This window comes from Neomonachus schauinslandi, chromosome 16, assembly GCF_002201575.2.
Source record: "Neomonachus schauinslandi chromosome 16, ASM220157v2, whole genome shotgun sequence".
Lineage (NCBI taxonomy): Eukaryota > Metazoa > Chordata > Mammalia > Carnivora > Phocidae > Neomonachus > Neomonachus schauinslandi.
The window spans coordinates 45,990,573-46,016,031 of NC_058418.1; the positions used below are offsets into that span (position 1 = coordinate 45,990,573).

The 25,459-nt window shown below is 39.4% G+C and overlaps 1 protein-coding gene across 1 annotated transcript in view; it reads left to right on the plus strand.

Moving 5' to 3' along the window:
- Positions 1–2,013: 2,013 nt before the first annotated feature.
- HYDIN (HYDIN axonemal central pair apparatus protein) overlaps positions 2,014–25,459 on the plus strand; it is a 144,836-nt gene continuing 121,390 nt past the window's right edge. The window contains exons 1-4 of the mRNA XM_021703090.1: positions 2,014–2,163; positions 4,331–4,456; positions 12,751–12,870; positions 16,896–17,030. Of these exons, the coding sequence (XP_021558765.1) occupies positions 2,029–2,163; positions 4,331–4,456; positions 12,751–12,870; positions 16,896–17,030 (516 nt within the window). The 5' untranslated portion in view covers positions 2,014–2,028. The remainder of the gene's footprint in view (positions 2,164–4,330; positions 4,457–12,750; positions 12,871–16,895; positions 17,031–25,459) is intronic.

Consider the following 25,459-nt stretch of genomic DNA (forward strand, 5'->3'; position numbering starts at 1 on the left):
AGCCCGCACTCAAGGGCAGGGGATTACACAAATACATGAGTGCTTGGAAACAGGCGTCACTGACTGCCATTGTATGGGCTTTCTGCTATAATTCCCATAAGCTCCTTTATTCTATCTGGTTAAATAGTTTGACTCCTACCTATTACTGATACAGGTATTAATGATCTTGTTCTACTTTTGACTTTATTTCTATTTTTTACTTTTCTTTTAAAATTGCATTCTTTCAACTTTGTCAGAAAATATGTTTAAATTCTATTTTCTCATGTCTTCAACTTCATTATTAAAATTAGCTCTACAATTAAATACATGAAATGTTCATTGTCAGTCCTCTTGCTGAGGTTCCCCAGTCACCTATTGGTTGGCTGAAGCCCATCCTCTAGTAGATTCCTCAGGAAGGGAACTTGTTTACAATTTTCCCTGAGCTTTTACATGTTCAAAACTCCCTTTCTGTAGCTTCAGTAATTGAGGGAGAGCTTGGCTATGTATAAAATCCTTGGCTCACACTTTTAAAAACTTTTGGAAAACAGGGCGCCTGGGTGGCTCAGTTGGTTAAGCGACTGCCTTCGGCTCAGGTCATGATCCTGGAGTCCCAGGATCGAGTCCCGCATCGGGCTCCCTGCTCAGCAGGGAGTCTGCTTCTCCCTCTGACCCTCTTCCCTCTCATGCTCTCTGTCTCTCATTCTCTCTGTCTCAAATAAATAAATAAAATCTTAAAAAAAAAAAATTTTTTTGGAAAACATTGTCTTCCATTTTCCCATTTCATAGGTTGCTTTTTCAAGGTCCAATGACATCTAATTCTCTTGCCCCTGTAAGTTATTTTACCTTTTGGCCTGGAGGCTATGCGGAGTTTAAAAATTTCTCTAAATGTCTAATAGTTGTGCTAAGATAGGGCTCAGAGTTGACCATCTGGGTCTGTTTTCATGGGCAGCTACCAGTTCCTTTTCATTATGTTTTCTTTTATTTCTGGAAACCTTTTTATTGGATGATAGTTTTAAATATTAGTTCCACTCCAGAACTTTATTTTTCTTCTTCATGGGCTCCAGTTATAGCGTGTTGGGTCTTCTTTTGACTGTCTGCTATTTCAATCATTTGTTCTCTGATTTTTTTTTTTTCTTTTTTAAACATTTCATATTCGTTTCCTTGGGTGTTTTACTGCTTTACTTCTGTGTACCTTACTACATTTTCATTCAGATCTGTTTTTCTTTTTGCACCTCTTTCCTCACTGTTTTGGTCTGGTAATGACTTATTGTCCTGTGAGCTTTTTAATGACTTTTATGGTTTTTTACTTGACATGGTATCCAAGCATTTTTAGTTTTTGTTTGTTTGTTTGTTTGTGTTTTTTGGGCACAGAGTTGGATAAACTAGCTGCCTATTACTGAAAACAGAAATCCCCACTTAGTCATAAATGGGCCTCCACAGTTGCAAGTGTCCTACTACAAGGCATAAGGAAGGATATGTAGAGGGGAGATGTCCTATCTCTTTGATTTGGAGATACGGAGTGGCTGTTAAACTTCAAAAATTCTGCAGAAACTTCCTCTTCCTTATCTTATCTCATTGCTACTTTTTTAGTCTCTGCCCAGCTTGAAGGCCTGAAGCCTTGCGTTTTTTCTGTTTGGAGGGTGTCATGAGAGAGAATTGTCAAATAAGTATAAAGTAGCAAACTATGAAGTGTATTTATTGAGCAGTGTTTATTTGTTAATCTGGGAGGATAAAAGTACCAAATGTAGGAACTACTTGTATTTTCAGGTCTTCCCTGAGCTCAGTCCAGAATCACTTGGTTTGTCTAAAAGGAATCCTAGACTTTGGGATAAGGCTAAAGCTGGACTAATTACATGGACTAGACTCCTCTAGTTAAGGCATTTGTTACAAGTATTTGATGTATTTTTGAAGATTAGTCTTTTCTAAACCTTTTGTATTCGAGAAAGCTTTAAAAAACTTGTGACCTGTATTCAGGAATTAACTGTATTTGTTCTAAAACCTTTTTTTTTTTTTTTTTCACTTCTAGGTGAATGAAGGAAATAACTAAAAATGACCAGTAGAAGACTCGAGGAGTCTATGGGGGCCGTTCAGATGGGGTTAGTCAGAATGCTGAAAGGATTCCAAAGCAAGGTTCTACCACCCTTGAGTCCAAGGGTCGTTACAAAAGAAGAAGCAAATCGAATGGTAATGTACCCGAGACTTTTAAGTGTAAAATACTTAATGCAGTCTCCTCAGGAGGATGACAGTGGCTACATGGCATTCTCAGAAATCAAACAGAGAATTACTGACTGATAATATCAATTTAGATAACATGGCAGCTTGCTGCAGAGCAGAGGTACCTCTTAAAAGCCCGAGAAGTTTTTGAAATTACATACCTCAGAGTAGAGACTTGAATTGCTTAAGTTAATCAGTTGAAGTAAGACTCTGCAAGGAAATTATTATGGTTTTCTAAATGTTAGGTTGAACCCTATGAGACTGTCATTTGTGTAGTACAAAAACAATGAGGTATCAGAATTTCATAGGGTTTGACCTCAACAGTATATTACCTGTTGCTTGGCAAGAGTTATTTCTGTTTACACATTTGTAGAACAGAGAGTATCAAAATGATGACTATATGGTATCAAGTAAAAATGCATTTTTCTCTGTCCTTTAAAATAAAACATATTTCTATTTTTAAAGAGTTATAATAACTTGGTGAGAACGGAATTATAAACTGCATGCTATAGAAAATATCAGTAACAATTTAGAGAGTTCGAGATAGTATTCACCAAATTTTAAAAACCAGTCTCAAGTTATGTTCTGAGAAGAAAAGTAAAACCTATCATCACTCTCTTTTGGGGTGGTTATCATTTCATATTTAAAGTAACTCCTGACTTTTTGCTTTTAAGACTTCATTATTTTTTTAAAAGATTTTATTTATTTATTTGAGATAGAGAGCACAAGGGAAGGCAGAGGGAGAAACAGACTCCCCGCTGAGCAGGGAGCCTGATGCGGGGCTCCATCCCAGGACCCTGAGATCACGACCTGAGCCGAAGGCAGATGCTTAACTGACTGAGCCACGCAGGCACCCCAAGACTTAATTATTTTTATTTATACTGTGACACAGCTGATACCTCTTAACGTTTTAGTACTGGGTTTCAATCAAAAAGAACCTAAAAAACCAAGTAAGAAGCAGCATTAGAAATATGCCTTCATTTATATGGATTCAATCACAGAAATTAATTCTGTAGGGATTTTGAAGAGCACTGATTTTAACCCAAGGTGAAATGAATCAGCTAAATTATATACCTCTGGATGTTTTAAAAATCTTGGTACATACTTAAGCATTATGTTGCTGTGAATGATTATCATCCCCTTGCATATAAAGTAAGCCCTGGAACATTCCAGAACAACAATAAGCAAATAATAGTGTCTGGTCCTGGGTAAATAAGCCTTGTTGAGTTATTTATTTAAATGATAGGTTACATTTTTTTCTCATAACATTAGAAAGTGTTAAAGCATTTTGTGTTCGTCTTTGGGTGTGTGAATATGAGTGGCTGCTGGATCTACTGATGGGCTTAGGGCTCTTTTAAAACAAGGTCAAAATGTGCTCCTGTGATTTCTAAGAAGTTCAAACTCATTCCTAAGCTGTGCAGTCACACTCCCTAGATCTTTCCGTTTCACAAGATTCCTCTTTAACCTCCTATTATAGCAGGAGAGCTAAACACCCAAATGCTTTGCTTGTATGTTGTAACTTCAGTTGAGAAGTAGAAGCATTTCACGTTCCTCAGCTCTGAAAACTAGAAGTGATTATGGAAGCAGAGTTGTATGCTCAGGTGCTTCTTCTGAGCGTAAATGTTAAGCTCTTTGGATATGTTCCTATGCAATTTCTTTCTTTTTTTTTCAATATTTTATTTATTTATTTGACAGAGAGAGATGGAACACAAGCAGGAGGAGTGGGAGAGGGAGAAATAGGCTCCCTGCTGAGCAGGGAGCCCGATGCAGGGCTCGATCCCAGAACCCTGGGATCATGACCCGAGCTGAAGGCAGATGTTTAACGACTGAGCCACCCAGGCACCCCTCCTGTGCAATTTCTTGACTCCCCACCCCCTGTTTCTTTTGTGTGATTTCTTCAAAATCACAAGGAAACTGCAACCACATGTCATTTGAAATTAGTGTGCAAAGAGCTTAAAAGTGCACAGGTACTTCTCTTGTATTATTTAGTTAATTTAAATATTTCATAAGGGAACTTAGTGGCATTCCAGAATTATCCTGAAAGCTGAAAACACATGCCATTCATTACTGGCACTCATGAAAACACTTTTCAGTATAACCATTTATGAATCTTCAGCTGTTTTGTTTTAAATTCTAGTTGACACCCTCGGAGTTCCTGAAGGAAATGTCCCTCACCACAGAGCAGAGACTGGCTAATACACGGTTGATGTGCCGACCACAGATCATCGAACTTTTAGATATGGGGGAAACAACGCATCAAAAGGTAGCTGCCTTCTGTCATACTTGCTTATGAGGCAGGCCCTGTAACTATGCGAGCATTCTAGAACAACAGGAACTAAGTAATGGTTATTGTTTCTGGGCTCATTCCTTATTGGGTTTGTGTCATATATTCTTGTTCTACTTCTGTTGATCTTGATATCTGTGATTTAATATGGAGAGAATTATAATTAATAAGTACAAATAACTTTTGACTAGTCACATTTCTTAGCTACTCCCGGACACTATTGTTTACAGATCAGGAGTAATTCAAAGGATTATAGTAGCCAAATCCAGTTAATTCATCTTCTTAACACAACAAGAAATCCCATTCTTCCCTGAGCTGTCATCACTAGAAACGGAGAAGGTGGAATTGTTTATTAAGGGAGGCATTTGTTGTCTGTTCTGGCTTACTTCCGATAACAAATGTATCCTTTTAGTCTCTAAAGAACAGTTATTTTAACCTGTTTCTATATTCTAATGTAAACCATGTATTCTGGGCTTTAGGAGCATATGATTATAAAATAAGGTCTTATTTCCTACTTTTAAATTAATTTCTTGAATTAGATGCTTTCCTTTTTATGTACAAATTATGGTGAACCTCCATCAGCCAAACTGATGGAGATCTGCCTCCTCTCAAAGGCTTCCCTGGGCTATTCCTGAGAGATTTTCAGAGATCTTTCCCATGTGATGAATGAATTCCTGAGGCTCTTTTGCTCTCACTATAGCCCCATTGCCTCCCCTGTGTAGAATCTCCACAAAATTTGCTCTTCCTCTGAATACTGCTAGCTTTCCTTATTGTTTCTTCTCTTCCTTGAGGGCAGCAACATGGCTTCTCCGGGTGCTAACTCATCCTGATCAAGAGCTATCTTGATACCTTTCCCATAGCGTAACTGAGACCAGGCTATGCATATTTTCCTGCATGTACCGCTTGTGTGTGTTTTAATGTATTTTGACCCCTGCTATGAAGGATGACAAAATTAGTATATTTTACTATATCTCATCATTTCTCTTCTTTCTTTCTCAACTCATTTGGTTATTTTTACTTTGTTTTTTGGAGTTTCATTAGTTCTTAGTTGGGCGACAGTCATCTTCCACCAATATCTTCAAGAAGAGCCTACAGATACTATACTTCCTTGGTTTTGTTTGACAATATTTGCCTGTTGCCTTTATGCTGAACTTCAGATTTGTTAGGTATAAAATTCTTGGGTCAGGCATTTTCCTCACTACCTTCTGGCTTTAATGGTAAGCAGAAATATGATTTATAATCATATGCAGAAGTATGATGAAGTCAACTTGATTTACCCCACTATAGATACATGAATCTTTTAGCTCTTATGCCCAAAGACTATTTATTCTAATTTAATATCCAGTAATTTTATTAGGATGTGAATAAACTTTTCCTGAGTTACTGTGTATCTTTAGTTTAGTTCTAGAAAGTTTTTCTTGAATTACCCAATATTCTTGCCATTTTTGGTTCTTTTCTTGAGGAATATCAGTTATGAACATGTTGGACCCTCTTTGTCTGCCCTTCTACATCTTGTATTCGCTCACCATCCATTTTTAATTTTCTGTTCATTTCCATTTCATTGTAATTATATCCACCAGGCTATCCTCTGTGTCCCTTACTTTGAGTTTTGTGTATATGTGTTTCTCTTTTAATTCATCCTTGAGCTTGACCAGTTAGGCACTTCTGAATTGTCTCACAGCATTTGACTCAGTGTCTCTTTTTTTTTTTTTTTTTTAAGATTTTATTTATTTGTTTGACAGAGAGAGAGACAGCGAGAGAGGGAACACAGGTAGGGGGAGAGAGAGAGGGAGAAGCAGGCTTCCCACTGAGCAGGGAGCCCGATGCGGGGCTTGATCCCAGGACCCTGGGATCATGACCTGAGCCGAAGGCAGTCAGTGTCTCTTTTTTGTAGGTACAAAATTTATTATTTATTTACTTGTAGCTCAGGTATCATATTCCTTTGATTTTCTTCCTACTTCACTGGTTGTTTTTTTCTTATTTTATTTTTTGGATCTCTCCCTGTTCCTGAACACTAAATTTTGGGGCTCCCCTGGACTTGGTCCTTGAAGTTGTTTCTCTTCTGAACTCATTCTTTAGGTGACCCCCTTCTAGGAGCAGGTTTTAAATTCTGCTTTTTTTTTTTTTTTTTAAAGATTTTATTTATTTATTTTGACAGAGAGAGGGAGACAGCGAGAGAGGGAACATAAGCAGGGGGGAATGGAAGAGGGAGAAGCAGGCTTCCTGCCGAGCAGGGAACCCGATGCGGGGCTCGATCCCAGGACCCTGGGATCATGACCTGAGCCGAAGGCAGACGCTTAACGACTGAGCCACCCAGGCGCCCCTAAATTCTACTTTTTAAATGATTACTTTCACAACCATTTCTCTTGGTATGGCCTGTCCTCTGAACTCTGGATCACATATTCAGCCCAGTGAATGCTTGGTAGCTCAGAATTGTGTTACCTTCCTTCCCTAAAAACATGATCTTTTCTCCTTTGTCTCCTCCATCTAGTATATAGTAACCCCCATTTATCTGTTTCCTCAGGCCAGAAACCTACCTTGGGATTATCTCTGATGCCTCTTTTTTTTCTTGCATCTTATATGAAATCCAATGACAAGTGCTATAAACTTCTGCTTTCACAAATATAGCTTTACTCAAACTGCTTCTCACCACCTGCACCAATACCCTCCCAGTTCAAGCCACCATCCTCTAGACTACTGAAATAGTCTCCCTGTTTCCATCTCATTGCCCCATCATCAATTCTGCACAAAAAGGAAAGAATGATTTTTAAAATGTAAATTAGAACATGTTACTTCCATGTGTAAAGCCATCCAACAGCTTCTTATTGCCCTCAGAGTTATAGGGTCCTGTGTCATCTAATCCTATTTCTCTCATAGACCTCTTTTTCTTCCACTCTTCCCTAGCTCATTCTCTTCTAGTTGTACCCGCCTCTTGTTGCTCTCCAAACACTCAATGATGATCTGCACCTCAGGGCCTTTGCACTTGCTATTCCTTCTAACTATAATGCTATTCTCTCAGATCTTTACAGGACTTGCTTAGATCTCTACTTGGATGTCTTTTCCTCAGAGAGGCCATCCCTTGACACCTATTGAAAAGAGCATACAACCTGCATTCACTCTGTCTCCTTGTTCTTTAGTTTTCTCCATAGCCAAATCACTGCCTGATCTCATTATTATACACTTCTTTATTTTTTTATCCATTTCCCCAAGAACGTCAGCTTCATGAGGGCAAGGGCTTTGTTGGCTTTGTTCACTACTGTGTGCTTAACATTTGGAAAATACTGGAAACTCAGTTAATTGGTATTTATTGAGTGAACACATGGATTTTTCATCACTTTGATTGCTTAGGTCCTCCCTGCCTCTTAATTATTTGCTTTGTGCTTTCAGATTTTTTCCATTATGTCTTTTGCATTTATAGGGAAACAGTGTAGCCAATATTTTCATTGCTTCATGGCAACTTTCCTGTTAACTGTTCTTCACTTGCCATTTTCTTAATTCCTTTGTTTTCCTTGAATTTTTTTTATAGATCTTGATTTATCATTACTATTATTGTTACCACTCATTTTTGGAGGAAAGAAGGACATTTTTCCTGGATTTGCGATCTGCAGGCAATTCCTGTTGAGGCAGGTCCTGGCAGTGTCCCAGACCAGCAGGCATCTTTCATGATTCTCAGCACAGCATTTTATGAAAGAGGATTGTGTTCGTGTGTTTATTTGGAAGGGGGCTGAGAGGAAGGAAGGAGGAATGAGCTGTGTTAGCCTTTCCCCAGAGTTGTGACTTGTGGGGACCTTTAGGATTCAGAGTCCTTTTCTTCTAGCCTGCCTCAGTGCCACACTGCTTCCTATAAACATGCAAATTTATGTGTTGCCCATTCAGCTCTGCCTTCCCTACTATTTCCTGTTGCCAGATGGCATACAGGGAATTTCATGTTGCCGTTCCTAGTATTCCAAACAGGAGTTGGTGGCTTTGCCTATCAGAATATGCCACCTGCTTTGGAGATCTGTATAGTGCAAGCCTTACCTGAGATCTGAAGTCGTGGACATTCTTGCCGGGCATCTTCTCTTAACCCTGGTTATTTGTGGCAGGAGGGTTGGCGAAGGGAGCTCAAGCTGCCAGTTACAACCTACACAGAGTCCATCTTGGAGTCTGTCATTTATGCTGAAATCCATTGTTTCCTTTGCACTATAAGGCCTCTGTCATATATCCAGTGATCCATATACAAGGATCTGTTTCTGGACTTTTCCACACCATTTGTCAGTTTATTCAAATCCAAAACACAGTATTTTAATTGCTATATATATATATATTCATCTCTCTATATATATTCATATCTGTAAATATGAATTATATATCTATAATAAAAACAGTGGCACAGGAAGGGTAGAGGGAGAGAGAGAATCTTAAGCAGGCCCCACGTCCAGTGCAGAGTCCATTGAGGGGCTTGATCTCACAACCCTGAGATCATGACCTGAACTGAAACCAAGAGTTGGACACTTAACCGACTGAACCACCCAGGTGCCCCACAAAACTACATTTAAAAAAATTTTTTTATTGTTATGTTAATCATCATACATTACATCATTAGTTTTAGATGTAGTGTTCCATAAAACTACATTTTTAAGTAAAATTTTTATTGAATGTGTGTGTGTGTATCATGAGCATATAGCTTGATGAATTTTAACAAAGTAAAGATACTCATATAACCACCACTCAGATGAAGGAATGTAAGCTTCAGCATTACCGGCATCCTAGAAGCTTTCTTCTAGGATGAAGAAGCTTTCTTATGCCCTTCCCAGTCATTACCTGTCCCTCTTCTCCAGAAGAACTGCTAATCATAGGTTTATTTTTCTTTTATTCAACCTTTATATAAGTGGAATACCACAGTATATACTCTTTAATTTCTGGCTAATTTAATTTAATATATTGTTTTGAAGATTTATGTTGTTGTGTATAGTGGTAGTTCACTCATTTTTATTGCTGTATAGTATTCCATTTTATGATTATACCACCAATTGTTATCCATTTTACTGTTGATGAGCATTTGTTTTTTCCACATTTTGGCTCTTATAAATGATGGTGTTATAAACACTCTTGTATATTTCTTTTAGTGCACATATATGCAGTATGGGCATATACATAAAAGTGGAATTCCTAAGTTATAGGCCATGCATACATGTCTCTTTAGTAGTAATTGCTAGTTTTCTAAAGTGTTTATACTATTATACTGCCATTAGCTGTGCAGCTGGAATTGCTAATACTTAAGTATTAAGTACTTGCTACTAATACTTAATATTGTCAGTCTCTTTAATTGAAATTATTCTATTGGGTGTATAGTGTAGTCACACTGTGGTTTAATTGCAGTTTCTTGATTTCTGATGAGGTTAAGCAACTTTTCATGTTTATTAGCCATTTGGATATCATCTTTTATAAGTCACATGTTTATGTGTTTTGTCCATTTCTTACTGATTTGTAAAAGTTCTTCATATATTCTAGAGACTAGTCCTTTATCAATTATGTGTATTACAAATAATCTCTCATTCTTTGAATTTCTTTTTCATTTCTTTTCTTTTTTAAAAAGATTTTATTTACTTATTTGACAGAGAGAGAGAGAGAGAGAGCAGGAACACAAGCAGGGGGAGTGGGAGAGGGAGAAGCAGGCTTCCCGCTGAGCAGGGAGCCCGATGTGGGGCTCGATCCCAGGACCCTGGGATCATGACCTGAGCCGAAGGCAGACGCTTAACGACTGAGCCACCCAGGCACCCCTTCTTTTTCATTTCTTAAAGGGCGTCTTTTGATGAACATGTTTTAAATTTCAATATGACAAAATTTACCAATCTTTTCATTTATGTTTTGTATTTTCTGTGCCCCATTAAAGAAAATTTTGCATTCTTCAACATTATGAAGATATTCCTCTTGGTTTTCTTCTGAAAATTTTCTTGTTTTACCTTTCATATTGAGAGCTTTGATTCACTTGGAATGGTGTGTGATAGGGGTTAAATTGATATTTTTCCTATGGAATATCCAGTTAACCCAACACTATTCATTAAAGAGAATGTATCTCTTCCCCAATGCTTGTTAGTGTTACCTTTGTCCATATATTTAAGAATATATATATTTAAGAATATATCAAGTGTCCATATATTTAAGAATTTGTTTCTGGGCTTTTAAATCTGGTACATTTGTTTTTAGGATAAATCTTACGCTAATACTTCACTATTTTAATTACTCTGATAAGTAACAGTATGTGATATGTAATAATATAAGTCTTGCTACCTGATGAAGCAAGTCATCCTATCTTGTTCTTTAAATGTATCTTGTTTATTCTTGGTCCTTTGCTTTTACATATACATTTTATAATCAGCTTTTTAATTTCCAAAAAAAATTTCTACATGGTTTTTTTAATTGGATTACATTGAATTTTTGATCAGTTAAGAGAGTATTTGACATCCTTAAAATACTGTCTTTCAATTCATGAACATGGTATATTCCCGTATTTATGTAGGTCATCTTTAATTCCTCTCAAGAATATCTTGTAGTTTTCCTGGATAAAGGTCTTACATATCTTTCATTAGATTTATTCCTATGTATTTTATGTTTGGGATGCTATTTTAAATGGTATTGTTTATAAATTTCATTTCCTAAATGTTCTTTGCTAGTACATAGAAATGGAATTGATTTTTGCTTGTTGCCCTTGTACTCAGTGACCTTGATAAGTAACTCTTTTTTTATTAAAGATTTTTATTTATTTATATGAGAGAGAGCATGAGAGGGGGGAGGGTCAGAGGGAGAAGCAGGACTCGATCCTGGGACTCCAGGGTCAGGACCTGAGCCAAAGGCAGTCGCTTAACCAACTGAACCACCCAGGTGCCCCGATAAGCAACTTATTAATTCTAATAGCTTATCTATAGTTTATTTTGAATTTTCTAAATAAGCAGTTTTTTTTCTTCTGGGGAAAATGACAATTTTGTTTCTTTTTAATCAATTTCTAGTGTTAAAACAACTTTGAATTTCTGAGATAAACCCAGTTTGGTCATGATGTGTTATCCTTTTTATATATTGTGGGTTTCAGTTGGCTAATGTTTTGTTCCTTTTTAAAAACATTCTATTGTATATAACTAAGATTAGCCTATAGTTTTCCTTTCTCCCACTGTCTTTCTTAGTTATATGGAAGTTGTGCTAACATCATCGAGTTGGGAGACATTAATATTTTTTTCTTTCCTTTGGCAGAGTTTCTATAATATTTGTGCTGCATCTTTAAGTGTTTGCTAGAATTTGCTTGTAAAGTTATTTGGGCTGGGGTTTTCCCTATCAAAAGTTTTTACTTACAGATTCAATTTACTAGTTATAGAACTACTCATATTTTCTATTTCTTCTTGTGCTAGTTTTGATAAATTGTACTTTCTTAGGATTTGTACTTTTTAATCTAAATTTTCACATTTCTTGACATAATATCCATTTATTATCTTTTCAGTTAGTTCGGTTTCTATTGTAATGTCCCTATTTTCATTCTTTTTATTGGCTCTTTGTGCCTTTTGCCTTGTTTTCTTGATCATACTCTCTAGGTATTTTATCAGTTTTGTTAGTCTTTAAAGACTTGACTTTGGCTTTGTTGATTCTGTAGTTACTTTCTATTTTATGAATTTTTATTGTTTTTGTTATGTCATTTTTTCCATTTGTTTGGATTTTATTTGTTTTTTATGTTTTCTATTGCTTTTCTAAATTATTGAGATGGATGCTTACATCTTCATTTTGCAAACCATACTAAGGTGCCCCAGGGTGCAACTGTGTACTCACAGAGCATCATGGAATATTCTAAAATTTTAAGGAAACATGGCAGTACTCAAAACCTGTTGGATTCTACCCAAGCTAATAGCTTGAGATAATTCATAGTTTTGACATTAGCTCATACTGTCTTATTAAGCTCTTCAGTGCCTCCACGCAGATATTTGTTGATAGAGTTTTTCTCGTTATTTTCATAGGGAAATCATGACCTTATTCACCATTGCTGTAAATGGAAGTTTTGGGTTGATGTTCTAATTAGCCTATATTTTTTAAACTGAGGACCAAATCTTCTACTTTCTTTTGTATTAAACAAGTTGTTCACAATAACTTTAGTACTTATAACAATTATTGCTTATAGTAGTTACACCTTCCTGAGTGTTTTGTATGTTTTTTTAGTATTAACATCCATATGTCTATGTAGTATTTTCGTATATTCCCCTGTCATTTCTGCCACTGCATAGCTATATAATGAATTTACTCTTTCAATGTAGTTTTCAGGAGTTGACCTGGATCAGGCATTATTCCAGCCTTTTCCATCAGAAATTGTGTTTCAGAACTATACTCCCTGTGAAGTCTATGAAGTTCCACTCATTTTGAGGAATAATGACAAAGTGAGTATGTTTGTTGGATGTAACTTTCATGGATATATAAGAAGGGATTAAATAAAATGGGATCCCATAGGATCTTAGATAAATTCTTTAACTTGAGAGACCTAGAAAAATAGATAAAAACTTGCCCTTTGACTTTAAGCTCAATGAAGACAAGACTATGTTGATTTATTCATATGTGTTCAGACCCAGGTCAGTGCCCACCAAATGGTCAACTCCCAACATGTGCAGTTACATTTTGTTGAGTAAAATATTAGCTAGGTAAATGTCACAATTTTTTTTAAAGATTTATTTATTTATTTTAGAGAGGGAGAGAGTGAGTGGGGAGCGGGGTGGGCAGAGAGAGAGAGCTTTAAGCAGACTCTGCTCTAAGCATGGAGCCCAACTCGGGGCTCGATCTCATGACCCCAAGATCCTGACAGAAGCTGAAACCAAGAATTGGCTCCTTAACTGACTGAGCCACCCAGGTGCCCCAAATGTCGTGAAATTCTTATGTGTGACCAGTTTAGCTAGGTTTTCATTCAAGACGGGGTGAAACATATATTCGTGTTTTCTGCATTAGAGCCACCATTTCCCCAAATGAAGGTATAAACTCTATCATATCAATTGCTGTTGTTGAGCCAAATTATTGATACTTTACAAATTGTATTTTTTATTTTTTAAAGATTTTATTTATTTGACAGAGAGAAACACAGCGAGAGAGGGAATACAAGCAGGGGGAGTGGGAGAGGGAGAAGCAGGCTTCCCGTGGAGCAGGGAGCCCGATGTGGGGCTCGATCCCAAGACTCCGAGATCATGACCTGAGCCGAAGGCAGACGCTTAACAACTGAGCCACCCAGGCGCCCCACAAATTGCATTTCTAAAAAAACTTCAAAAAAAATGGAGCTCCCTTTCCCCTATTTCTTTCTCCTCCCTTCTACCATAGATAGCCTTCAGATTTTTGTCTACCCGTCATTTTGGACAGCTTCTCCCACTGTCTGTACCTCGTCCTTTTGTGGTTGCAACTGAGAGTTTCTTCTCCATCCGTATGCCTTTTTTTCCCTAGAGATAAATTATGGTTTACTTCAAGAAAAGGTATTAAGTGCCTGAAGATTTCCTTGATATCTAACAACAATGGAAGAAAGAATAATGTGGGAAGTCAGCATGAAGCACAGTTAAGTGTGAAAAGTAATCAGATGGGGAGGAAGGCATCTGAGAGATGCTGAACTTCAGATGTGAAGGCAAGTAGGAATACCTAAGGAGTTCAAGAATGTGGAGACAAAAATTCTAGCTATAAGAAAAAAGGGAAAATAAATGAAGACTATGCAAGAATACTTTTAGTTATATTTGGTACAGTCACTCATTAAAGGAATCAGTGATGCCTTTCAGAGATCAATGGGGTGATTTAGTGACAACAAAGTCAGACTCTGGAGAAAATGGTATATTTAGTTCTTGGCTACAGGAGTGTTAGCAAGAGAAGCTCAAGGGACAGAAGTTAAAAGGGTAGGCAGAGAGAAGAAAAAGAATCTTGAGATGCTCAGAATTATGCCCCTAGACCTCAAGAAGAGATGTTACATAGACATTAGGACTCTCTCTTTTCATATAGTCTGCCAACCAATTTCCTTTGTCACTTCCAGTTCTCTTTTTCCCTTTCTCCATGACTTTTTCCACTCTTGCTCAGGTATTTTAAGGCTGTTAAATACAGAGAGGAGCGGGCGCCTGGGTGGCTCAGTTGGTTAAGCGACTGCCTTCGGCTCAGGTCATGATCCTGGAGTCCCTGGATCGAGTCCCGCATCGGGCTCCCTGCTCGGCAGGGAGCCTGCTTCTCCCTCTGACCCTCCCCCCTCTCATGTGCTCTCTCTCTCTCATTCTCTCTGTCTCAAATAAATAAATAAATAAAAATCTTTAAAAAAAAAAAAATACAGAGAGGAGCTAGCCCAAGGGATACTTTGACCACTCCTCCTTGGCCCTAAATAAGAAATGATTGCCAGTAGGTATATATGGGCAAGTAAAGGGTATAGGGCATGTGTAAGTTTTGTCTGCCAAGGGGCACTAAGTTTTCATGGAAAACCCAACACCTCTTGGTTCGATGCTGCTACAGCTACATTGTTGGACCTCATGAAAGGAGGGTCCCCATCCAGGGAAAGTCCAGCTACCAAAAAGCAGATTGATTTCTCTAGCCTAGGCAGCCTTATTCTTGGGTGAGTTACTCTAAGGACCCTTGTACTGGATGGCTGATATAATCCTGCTTTTCTGCTTCCTTACTTCATGGACTCATAAATAACTGCTGGGATAGATATAGGGCACAGAGAAATGCTTTCTATGCTATTTACCATTGGCTTGCTTCCTCATTGGCACTGAATGCAAAAGACAGAGCCTGTTTGGTCATTTCTCTGTCTCTTAAACAACACAAGGTGAGAGTAAGCTATGAACTCTCTACAAGCCACAACTGGATTCTACTTAGGATCTCATTATTAGCACCCAGACTCCAGAGTCAGACTAATCTGGTAGATTCCAGCTGAGCTGTCTCCCAGCTACAGACCTTGGGTAAGTCACTTCACTTCCCTGGGCCATGGTGATACTGTTAGTACCCATTTCAATCGACTGTTTGGAATATTAAATGAAATAATGAATGTAAAGTATTCAGCTCAGTGCCTGTCACATAGGAAGCACTAAACCATTATTATTGTTATTATTATGACTATTACTAGTGTTGCTGGTATTTTCCTTTTTGGTTTTTAATCCATAATTCTGCTCTTACCAGAACTGTTCCCAGCAAGCTTCTACAGTGTTGTTCTGTCCATCATAAATGACACTGCGCCTTCCCCTTACCAGCAAAGCCAGTTGGACTCCTATCAGATTCACACACGTCTTTTCCTTACCTCCCTGCTCTCTAGTCTTAAGATCTGTCTGAATTCTCTCTCTGCATTTCTTCTTCCTTTGCCCATCTGGGTTTCAGATTTGAGAGGTTATGTGGGTTCTTTTGTCTTCATTTTGCACCTGAGGCTTCTCGGTCACCCTTAACTATAGTTCACTTTCTTTAGCCCCCTTTCAGTCTTCAAAAAAAAAATATCTTTTCCCTTTCCTTGTGTCCCTGGAATCTCCACCCCCATTCTCTTCACAATTGTATGTCTTTTATTGCTTAGACTGTCTTAGATAAGCAGAGATACGTACCCTGGGCAAGGCAAGCAGGGCAGAGGAGGACTTGAAGAGAAGGAAACGGTTTGAAGCCGCTCTGACACTGGCCTCCAGACCCTGGACTGCTTGCTCTTTGTTCTTGCTCACAATGGTGTCTCCTGAGGACAGTGCTCCAGACGGAAGGTGGAGTTAGGCTGGGACTTGGTGAAGCTGTGGCACTGAGGACAAGTGTCCTGTTCCCCATCTGTAGAAGGGGGCTTATAATGAAGCTCCGAGGTTATTGAGAGGATTAAGCGGCACATCATGTACAGTGGATGGTCCATAGCAGGCGTGCAGGAATTGTGGTTTCTTCTCCCAGAGCACTTCTCAGACATTGGGAAATCCAGCTTACCTCCGCTGTGTGCGTGGGGTTTTAGCTCATCAAGCAGTTCCTCTTTGAACATAATCACATTTATTTATTAGGATTTTATTTACTTGACACACACAGAGAGAGAGAGCACAAGCAGGGGGAGCGGCAGGCAGAGGCAGAGGGAGAAGCAGACTCCCCGCTGTGTAGAGAGCCGGATGCGGGACTTGATCCCAGAACCCTGGGATCATGACCTGAGCTGAAGGCAGATGCTTAACCTACCGAGCCACCCAGGTGCCCCGAAGATAGTCACATTTAAGTGATAAAATGAACAAAGGCTTGCAATAACAATAAAATGAATAATAATTTTAATAAAAATTAAAGCTCAAATGCACCGAGTGAGTCATCTCCTCTCCCAGTTGAGGAAACGGAAGTTAAGCCTTGACCAAGGTCATGCATGGCGCATGAGAAGTAGACAGAGATTTCCTGGTGGACGACCAAGCCCATGCTTTTGCTTCTGCTTTTTCACAGGCAGAATGTCCACCATGGTGTGTTTTCCTTGCAGATTCCAAGGATGGTCAAAGTTGTTGAGGAAAGTTCACCTTACTTTAAAGTCATCAGCCCCAAAGATTCTGGCCACAAAGTCGCTCCAGGAGTGCCATCCATATTCCGAATCCTCTTCACTCCAGAGGAGAACAAGGTAAGAAATGGGTTGAATACTTGTCACTAGCAGGTTGTAACTCTGAACTTTTATGGAGGTGGTGCTGGTGTTGGTAGTGTTGTTGTCAGTGGTGGTGTTGGGGGGGTTGGTATTGGTGTCAATGGTGTTAGTGGTGGTGGTGGTTAGAGGAGCAGTAAGGGTGGCTCAGAGGAGGGGCTTGTGCACCCCTGGGAATGAGGGAGGAATTGTCAAACAGAGCTGAGGGCTTCCATGAGCTGCAAGTAGCCAGGGTATAAAGAAGGCTTATCCTTCTGGATGCCTCCCCACACCCCCTCGCCTACCTCAGCATATTTATATTCGACTATGAGCCAGAGGGTCACCGAAAAAGGAACAGGTGTGCTCCAGATACAGTGAGTCGAGGCAGAGTATAAAGATTATGGCTTCTTGGGAAGTTTGGGATCTTAGTTGCATCCCTCCTCCCTGAATTCTAACAAGTTTAAAAATGAGACCCAAGATCCAAGTATTGATCACGGTGTCAGTCTCATTAATGGCAAAGAATGTGGCCAGTACCTAAGGCCCGGAGAGGGCCACCTCCCGCTCCCCAGCTGGCCCTGAAGGGCTGACATCCGATCACTCCGCCAAAGCACAGGCGGACCAGCTAGAGTCCAGAGCAGAGACCTGCCCAGTCCGCTCAGCTCTGTCTGCACCTCGGCAGGCCAGAAAGAGCCCAAGTTCAAAAATGGGCCATTTCCCCTCTGCACCGGTCCATTCTCAAACCCTTCTCAGTTGTAGAAATTCCAGTTCCTCCTGGAAGGAAGGACCAGCTAAGGGGGACTGCGGATGGAGGCTTCCTCCCCAGCCCTTTTCCAGGAGTACAAAATTGTGGGTTGAGTTTTCTTCTCTGTGGGCCCAAGTGGGGACTTGTGGAGAGGAGGAAAGGGGTTTTACCAGCATAATTGAAGGAGTGAGAACAAAAACAAGGCTCAAATAAGCAGAACAAAATGTCAGGTTATATATAATGTTAACAGTGTGTGCTTATCTGTATTGTGCCATTAGGGTTGGAATCACAAAAGCATGTTAGAGACAGAAAGAACTAGCTTTGAATCTCTGCTTCTTCATCACTAATACGTGTCAGCCACTGTTAATGCCCTTACTAGTATTCCTGCTACTGTTCCTTCTTTCCTGGAGAGCAGCGATAGAGAATACACGGTGGTCTGCCAAGCATGTATCACCCTAGGAAGTGGGTAGAAATTCTACTGTAATGATGCTGCTGTTACAGTTTTACTGTCTATTTCTTGGGTTGTGTTTACGGACCTGTAATTTTGCCTGCGGTCCTATTGAAATAAATGAAAAGGTAAATAGCTCCAGAACCAGTGAGGGGCTTTTTTTTTTTTTTTACATTTTTATTGTTATGTTAATTACCATACATTACATCATTAGTTTTTGATGTAGTGTTCCATGATTCATTGTTTGCATATAACACCCCGTGCTCCACGTGCCCTCTTTAATACCCATCACCAGGCTAACCCATCCTCCCACCCCCCCTCCCCTCTAGAACCCTCAGTTTGTTTCTCAGAGTCCATCGTCTCTCATGGTTTGTCTCCCCCTCCAATTTCCTCCTCTTCATTCTTCCCCTCCTGCTATCTTCTTCTTTTTTTTTTTTAACATATAATGTATTATTTGTTTCAGAGGTACAGATCTGTAATTCAACAGTCTTGCACAATTCACAGCACTCACCATAGCACATACCCTCCCCAGTGTCCATCACCCAGCCACCCCATCCCTCCCACCCCCCCCACTCCAGCAACCCTCAGTTTGTTTCCTGAGATTAAGAATTCAGTGAGGGGCTTTTGATGTTGCTGTTGTTGTTCTCTTACCAAAGTCCTTGTTTTTTTCTTGAAGCTCTGTATCTGAATACTATCTGTGAAGAGATTGGCATCTGAATTTAGTTTGGGTGTCAAATTCCTACACTGTCATTTTGATAAGAAGCCTTTGTGCAGCTTGAAATATAAAGCTTGCTGGATTTGAGGAGTTGGAGTTCCTTACTTTTTTTTCTGTGCTGGAGAAAATATGTCTTCTGTTGGATACATATTGTTCTACCTGTAGGTAGTCTGGCTGAGAAATGAACACACCGAAGTTTCTGAGGAAGTGGAATGTTCTATATTTGTGACAAGCGTGTGGGTTATATGGATGAATTCATTTGTCAAAATTGTACATTTAATATTTATGCTTTCTAATATATCTAAATTCTACCTTAAAAACTATAAAATATAATAATAACAATGGAAGGAGGGACTGGATGGAGATACTGATGAAGCCAGGAGGGCAGAGTGTGAATACTTGTTGAAGCTGGGTGGCGTGTGCATGGGGTTTGTTATACTCTTTTGTTTTCTTTGTGTATGTTTTTAACTTTCCCTAATCAAAAGCTAAAAGAGAAAGATTTTATTGCTGCTTATCTATACAGCAAATAAATAATCAAAATATATGTTAGGTATGTTTGTATTTACTGTATAAATGTGAAATGCTAACATTCCTATTGAGGTTATTACTTGGCTATATTTTGTGGCTGCTTTTCTTACTCCTCGCTTTTGTATCCCTCTTACCTTTCCATTTCACTAACACTGCCTGTCTATTAGCAAGCCCCTAATTTAAAAAAAAATTAGGTTGAAGTTTGCTTGACTGTTTCTTCTAAGTATTTGAAAGTTATCAAAGGCTACCTGAATGTAGGAGGAGGCGAGTGAGAACAATCGCTACCTATGAGAAATTTAAGTAGCCAATTTTGGATACAGTAAGATTTTTCTGTTGGATTTGGACTCCAGGCTATAATATAATTTACAGAATGTTTTTCTAAAATACAGTGATTTCTCCTCTTGCTGGCTTGTCTAAGACTGTTGGTGGGAATTTGGGGAAGCTCCTGCTGCTAGTTCTGGTCCCCCTTTTCGGCCAAGATGCTGTTGCACGTCCACCATCAGCAGGGTCCCTTCTCAGGAGCTTGTGCTGGTCGTCTGGGCATCTGCAGTCACTCAGTGCTGGAAAGCCATGCACAGAGTGACCAGCTCGGATTAGTCATGCTGTCGTAGTGCTGCTCCAGCTTGTGCCAGAGGAGCCAGGTTTATTTTAGGGGAAATAGAAGTCAGTCTTTTCACCGCGTCACTTTCTCTTCGGTTGGCCAAATTGATAGCCAACGTACGTACATATTTTTCTTCCTTATCCCCTGCTGATCTGAGCACACTCCATTCTCATTTACCCTCCTCACATCTGGAGGGCGAGATATGTAAATTGCAGCATGCCACAGCTTAATAAGCCAGTTCCCTTTCAATTGGATTTTCAGCACCCATGTATATTAGCATGTCGAAGATGATAATGTAATTTACATTTTTCCCTGTCATCTTTTAATCTGGATTCCTGGGGTTTTAACTTGTTAAGAATGCGAAGTGCCCAGATAACAGGTGCAGCAAATACACTCTGGCTTTACTTACCTCTTCTTGTCACACAGACTTTTAAAAAAACGATTGGATATCTTATTAATCTAATAATCCTGGTGTATGTCAGTGTGGTAGAAATACAATAGTGTTCTCATAACACTGTAAAATTCTGGAGCCTCGCACTTTCCCTGACCTCTTGAATTTGTATCTTTACTATTAAAAGGAGGATGAAAAATATTAGGCTTTTGTAGGAAAGCAAAACTGGGTGCTTCCTTAGACTTAAGAAGGCATCTCTTTACTGTAGAATTGTCATATGGATATGACTGTGGTGGTTTAAAGAGCAATTTTATTGCTCAGTTATGTTTTAAGAAAATCTATAACTTGTTGTCAAAAGAGTTTTCCTGGTTTGCTACTATGAAATTTAAAAATTGTGGTCCAAGAAGACTAGAAAAACGTTAACGTATTTTATGCTATTTAGATGTATGGTGATAATGAATTATATTGCCAGCATTTTTAATTAAAGTGTAGATGCCATAAAATTTTCCACAATCAACCATTTTTGTTGGCAAAAACTGTGGTAGGGATTTTGTCTTCTTCCTGCCTGCAATTAGCCCTCCCTAAGTCTGTCTGGGTCACCCCTGTCACCCCAGTGCCTAGCACAGTGCCTGACAAATAAGAAGCATGTGGTAAATATTTGTAGAGTAATGTAAGTAAGTAAAAGTTAACCTCAAGAAAATCTAAGGAGGTTTCTTCAACTCGAGGATGGCCTACAGATGATAAAAGCAAAAGCATATAAAAAGGGCTCAAATATCTTTTTGTGCCATGAATGTATTAGACGTTCACCTTTTCTTATTTCTCTCCATTTTATGTCATATCTTCAGTGAGTCTCTGTCACTACTGTTTAGCATTCCAGACTTGGTAAATATCATTTTATAATAAAGCTAACAAGGATGTTGGGATTTCTCTTTGTGAAGAGCTCTTGATAGTTTAGTACCCAGATAAAGATATTAAAAATGAGTAATATTCTTTCATTCGCTCTGGGCCAGGACCAGTTCTATGAGCCAGGACCCACTGGAGAACAAGCTTTGGCCTTCACGGAGATTATGTTCCTCAGTGAATAACAAGCAAATATATAATTTAATGTCAGCTACTGACATGGTAGAGAATAGAGAGTGATGGGCTCCTGTTTCTTTTCAGTACGGAGATCGGGGAGACTTCTGTGATGAGGTAACATTGAGTGGAGAACCAAATCAAGCTTGACAGCAGGGTGAGGGAAGTGCAGGGAAGTATGTGGTGGAAGTGGAGGTACCCGCTGGAAAATGGTAGGAAAGGAGGTTGCAGAGGGCGAGCTCATGAAGGGTCTTAGAAGTCCTGCAAAGTAGGGTAGGAAGCCACCGGAAAGTATAAAAAAATTCTTTGATTACGGAAGCTTGCACCCTAGGTAGAACCAGAGTGAACCATCATCACCCAGATTTCCAAGTTAGCAGCACATGACCAGTCTTGCTTCATCTATCCTGCTCCTGCTCAGAGGGTTTTGTACTAAGTCCCATCCATCGTATTATTTCATCTGTAAATACTTTGTTATTTGTCTCTGAAAGATAAGGACCTCTTAAAGTTAACATAACCACAATACTGTTATACCTAAAAAATTACGGTAACTCCCCAGTATCATCAAATGTCCAGTCGGTATTCACATCTTCCCACTTGAGAGACATATATATAAAAGATAAATGTAAGTATTTTTCAGGGTCCAAACAAAGTGCTGAGTGCATCCCCATCAGGTTCTGTAGAATGGTCCTCTGTCCCCTCCATTTCCTATAAACTGGTAGTTCGATCTAGAGGCTTGATTAGATTCATATTTGATTTTGGGGGTGGTATGAATTCTTAGGTGGTTGGTACTTCTATTGTATTACATCAAGAGGCACAAAAATGTCTGTCATTCTGTTTTGTTTTTGTAATGATTCAATGAGGATCCTGAGGTGCAGCTCATACAGGAAAGATAGGATACATACTGCATCATTTTCCTTTACCTACCATGGTGGGTTTTGATTAGGAATGACATCTCTGCCTTGCATTTTTTTTCTTCTTTCTTTTTTTTTTTTAGATTTTATTTATTCATTTGAGAGAGAGACAGAGCGTAAGCAGAGGGAGAGGCAGAGGGAGAAAGAGAAGCAGACTCCCCACTGAGCTGGGAGCCCTGACACGGGGCTCGATCCCAGGACCTGGAGATCATGAGCTGAGCCACCCACGCACCCCTCTGCCTTGCATTTTGAAATCAGCCTTGTTGCTGCACAGCGGATAGACTGAAGGGAGCGTGAGGTGTAACAGACAGCTGCCCACCCTTAACATCCGTTTTCTCTTTCTTCATTGGTAAGATCATCCCAAATTGGGATTGGATTCACTGCTGCCTGAAAGAAAAGATTGCACTTACCCAGCCTCCTTTGCAGCTAAGTGTGTCTGTGTGTTTGCCAGAGATGTGAGCAGGACTTCTAAGTGTGTACTTGACGAAAGCTGATTCAGCATGCAGGTGCTTTGTTTTGCCCTTCTGCCTTTTCCTTTTGGCCTATAGCCTGGCTGTAGGAAATAGCTGGCAACCCAAGAATTACTCTACTGCATGGGGTGACACTGAGGATAGGTGCAGTGTGCTAGAATGGCAGAGCAAGAATTTAGGAATTTGAGTCTCTGGGGACACTGTGGAGCCACCACACCAATCCAGCCTGCCTACTTCTGGACTGGTTTATGGGAGAGAAATAAACTTCTGTTTGTCTAAGTTGCTCTGATTTTGTTCTTTTCCGTATTATATGTAGCAGAACCGAATCCCGAATAATACAGAGGTGAGAGGCTATTATAATAGTTGGGGTAAAAGATGAGGATGATTTGGACTAGGATAGTGACAGTGATGGTGTGAGAAATAGGGGGATGAAGGATACACGTTTTTATGGTAGAGCTGTCAGGATTTGCTAATGGATTGGATAAAGGGTGTGAGAAAGGAGTCTGGTTTAACTCATAGTATTTTGGCCAGCAAATGACTGAATGGTGGCACCGCTTACTGAGATAGGGAGAAGTGGCGGGAAAGCAGGTTTGTGAGGCTGGGTGGGAGTAAAGCAGGGAATCAGGAGGATTCAGGGAATCTGGTGTTCATACGTTAAGTTGGACCTTCCCTTTAGACATCCAAGTGAAAATACCAAATAGGCAGTTGGACACAATTATCTGTGGCAAAAGGGAGATGTTGGCTAGAGACAAATATTTGAAAATCATGTAAAAAGATGATCCTTTCCACCAAGGGGTTGATGAACTGATGTTAAGAGTGAGTGTGCATAGAGAAGAGGTTGGGGAAAGGAGGAAGTTCCTGCAGAAAATAATACTAAGAAGGGGTGGTCATGAAGTAGGAGGAAAACCAGAAGATTTATAGTGCTCTGGAATCCCAAATGGATACAGTATTTCAAAAGGAGGGAGAGATCAACTTTGGGTGATGTCCAAAGCTATGAAGAGTAGAATAAAATAGGATGTGGAATTAGCCACTGGATTTGTCAAAGCCATTAGTGACCTTGGCAGGAAGAGTTTCTGTGGAATGTTGTGTACAGAAGCCTAATGGGATGGGTTGAGGAGAGAATGGACAGCAAGGAGGTAGTGATATTGAGTGTAAGTAACACCTGTGAGCAGTTTTGCTGTCAAGGGTAATTGGAAAAATGGGGCAGTAGCTAGAGGTGGATGTTGGGCTCAAAGGTAGATTATTTAATATTTATATACTGTTGTGTGAATATTCAGTAAAGAGGGAAAACTGATGCTTCAGGAAAATCCTGGAGTGAGCTGAAAGGATTGAGATCTACTGTACAAGGACAGGGGTTGAAGGCAGAGTAGATGGGTATAGGTATAGGTGGATTAGTAGATCCAGGGGTAACTTGGAAAACAAAAAGTTACAGAGGAAATTAATTACCTTAAGTGTATAATTTCTACATGAATCATGAAGTAACCACATTATCACTGTACACTACAGATAAAAGTGGTCAAAATAAATTTGGAAGTCTCGGGTCTCTTTTCATGCCGAAGGTCAGAGGTCATTCTCTTTGAATAGACAGGGAAATGTAGCTGCCCCCAGGAAACTGAGAACCCAGCTGAGTCATATGAAGAATCAGAGTGGTAGAGGATAAGACCCACCATGCCTGACCAGTCTCGTTTTCAAACTGACTAGGACTTCAGAACTGATTCTTCCTTTTCGAGGGATGAATTTCAGATTGAGACAATCATATTTAGTAAATACTTCAAGTGGTTAGGGAATCTATAACATTTTCCAGGGACACCAACTATTAAATTCACTGAGTCCTGATCAAACCTAGTTCTAGTTGTACTCTGTGTTAGCCATTCTTCCATCAGGTTTAGGAGTGGAGGAAAGGCAGAGGGAGGATTGTGACGGTCTAACCACACTGGTCTAACCACGCTTCCCATTGATGATGCCTGGAGGGTCATTGGCTGCAGGAAAGAACACCATCTTCCTTTGCCTGAGACTGTGAAGGACAGAATTATTGCCATGTTTGCTCTCTATCATGGAGCTAATATAAAATCAAGATTCATTCTTTTCACTCCTCAGAAAGTCAAATCTGCCATTTTCATATTCTGCTGCTCTGTTTTTCAAAGTTTGGGGGCTAGGTGTGTTGGAAGGAAAGCTAACGGACAAAAAGTAGACTGGATGTTTTGTCTGGAGAGCATTATTATAAAGGATAACATTTTAGGATAGATAGTAATTCACGGCTAAGTCTCTCATAGTAGAGGGGAAAGAGCTTGGAGTAAATATTCTGTCTCTGAACGGTGACCTGATTGTTCTTAATCTAAATACAGTGGAAAGGGAGTATATAAACTAAAGTAATTGCTTAGCTTGAAGGCTAACAGAGCCTCCCCAGGCATTACATCTGAATTAATTGTAAGCCAGTAGGGCAATATATAATTGTATATTACATAATCTAATATAGTCATATTAAATATAGAACTTCAGACACTAGAATACATTTTTGTGGAATTTATTTAAAGAATTTCTTCATATTCTTT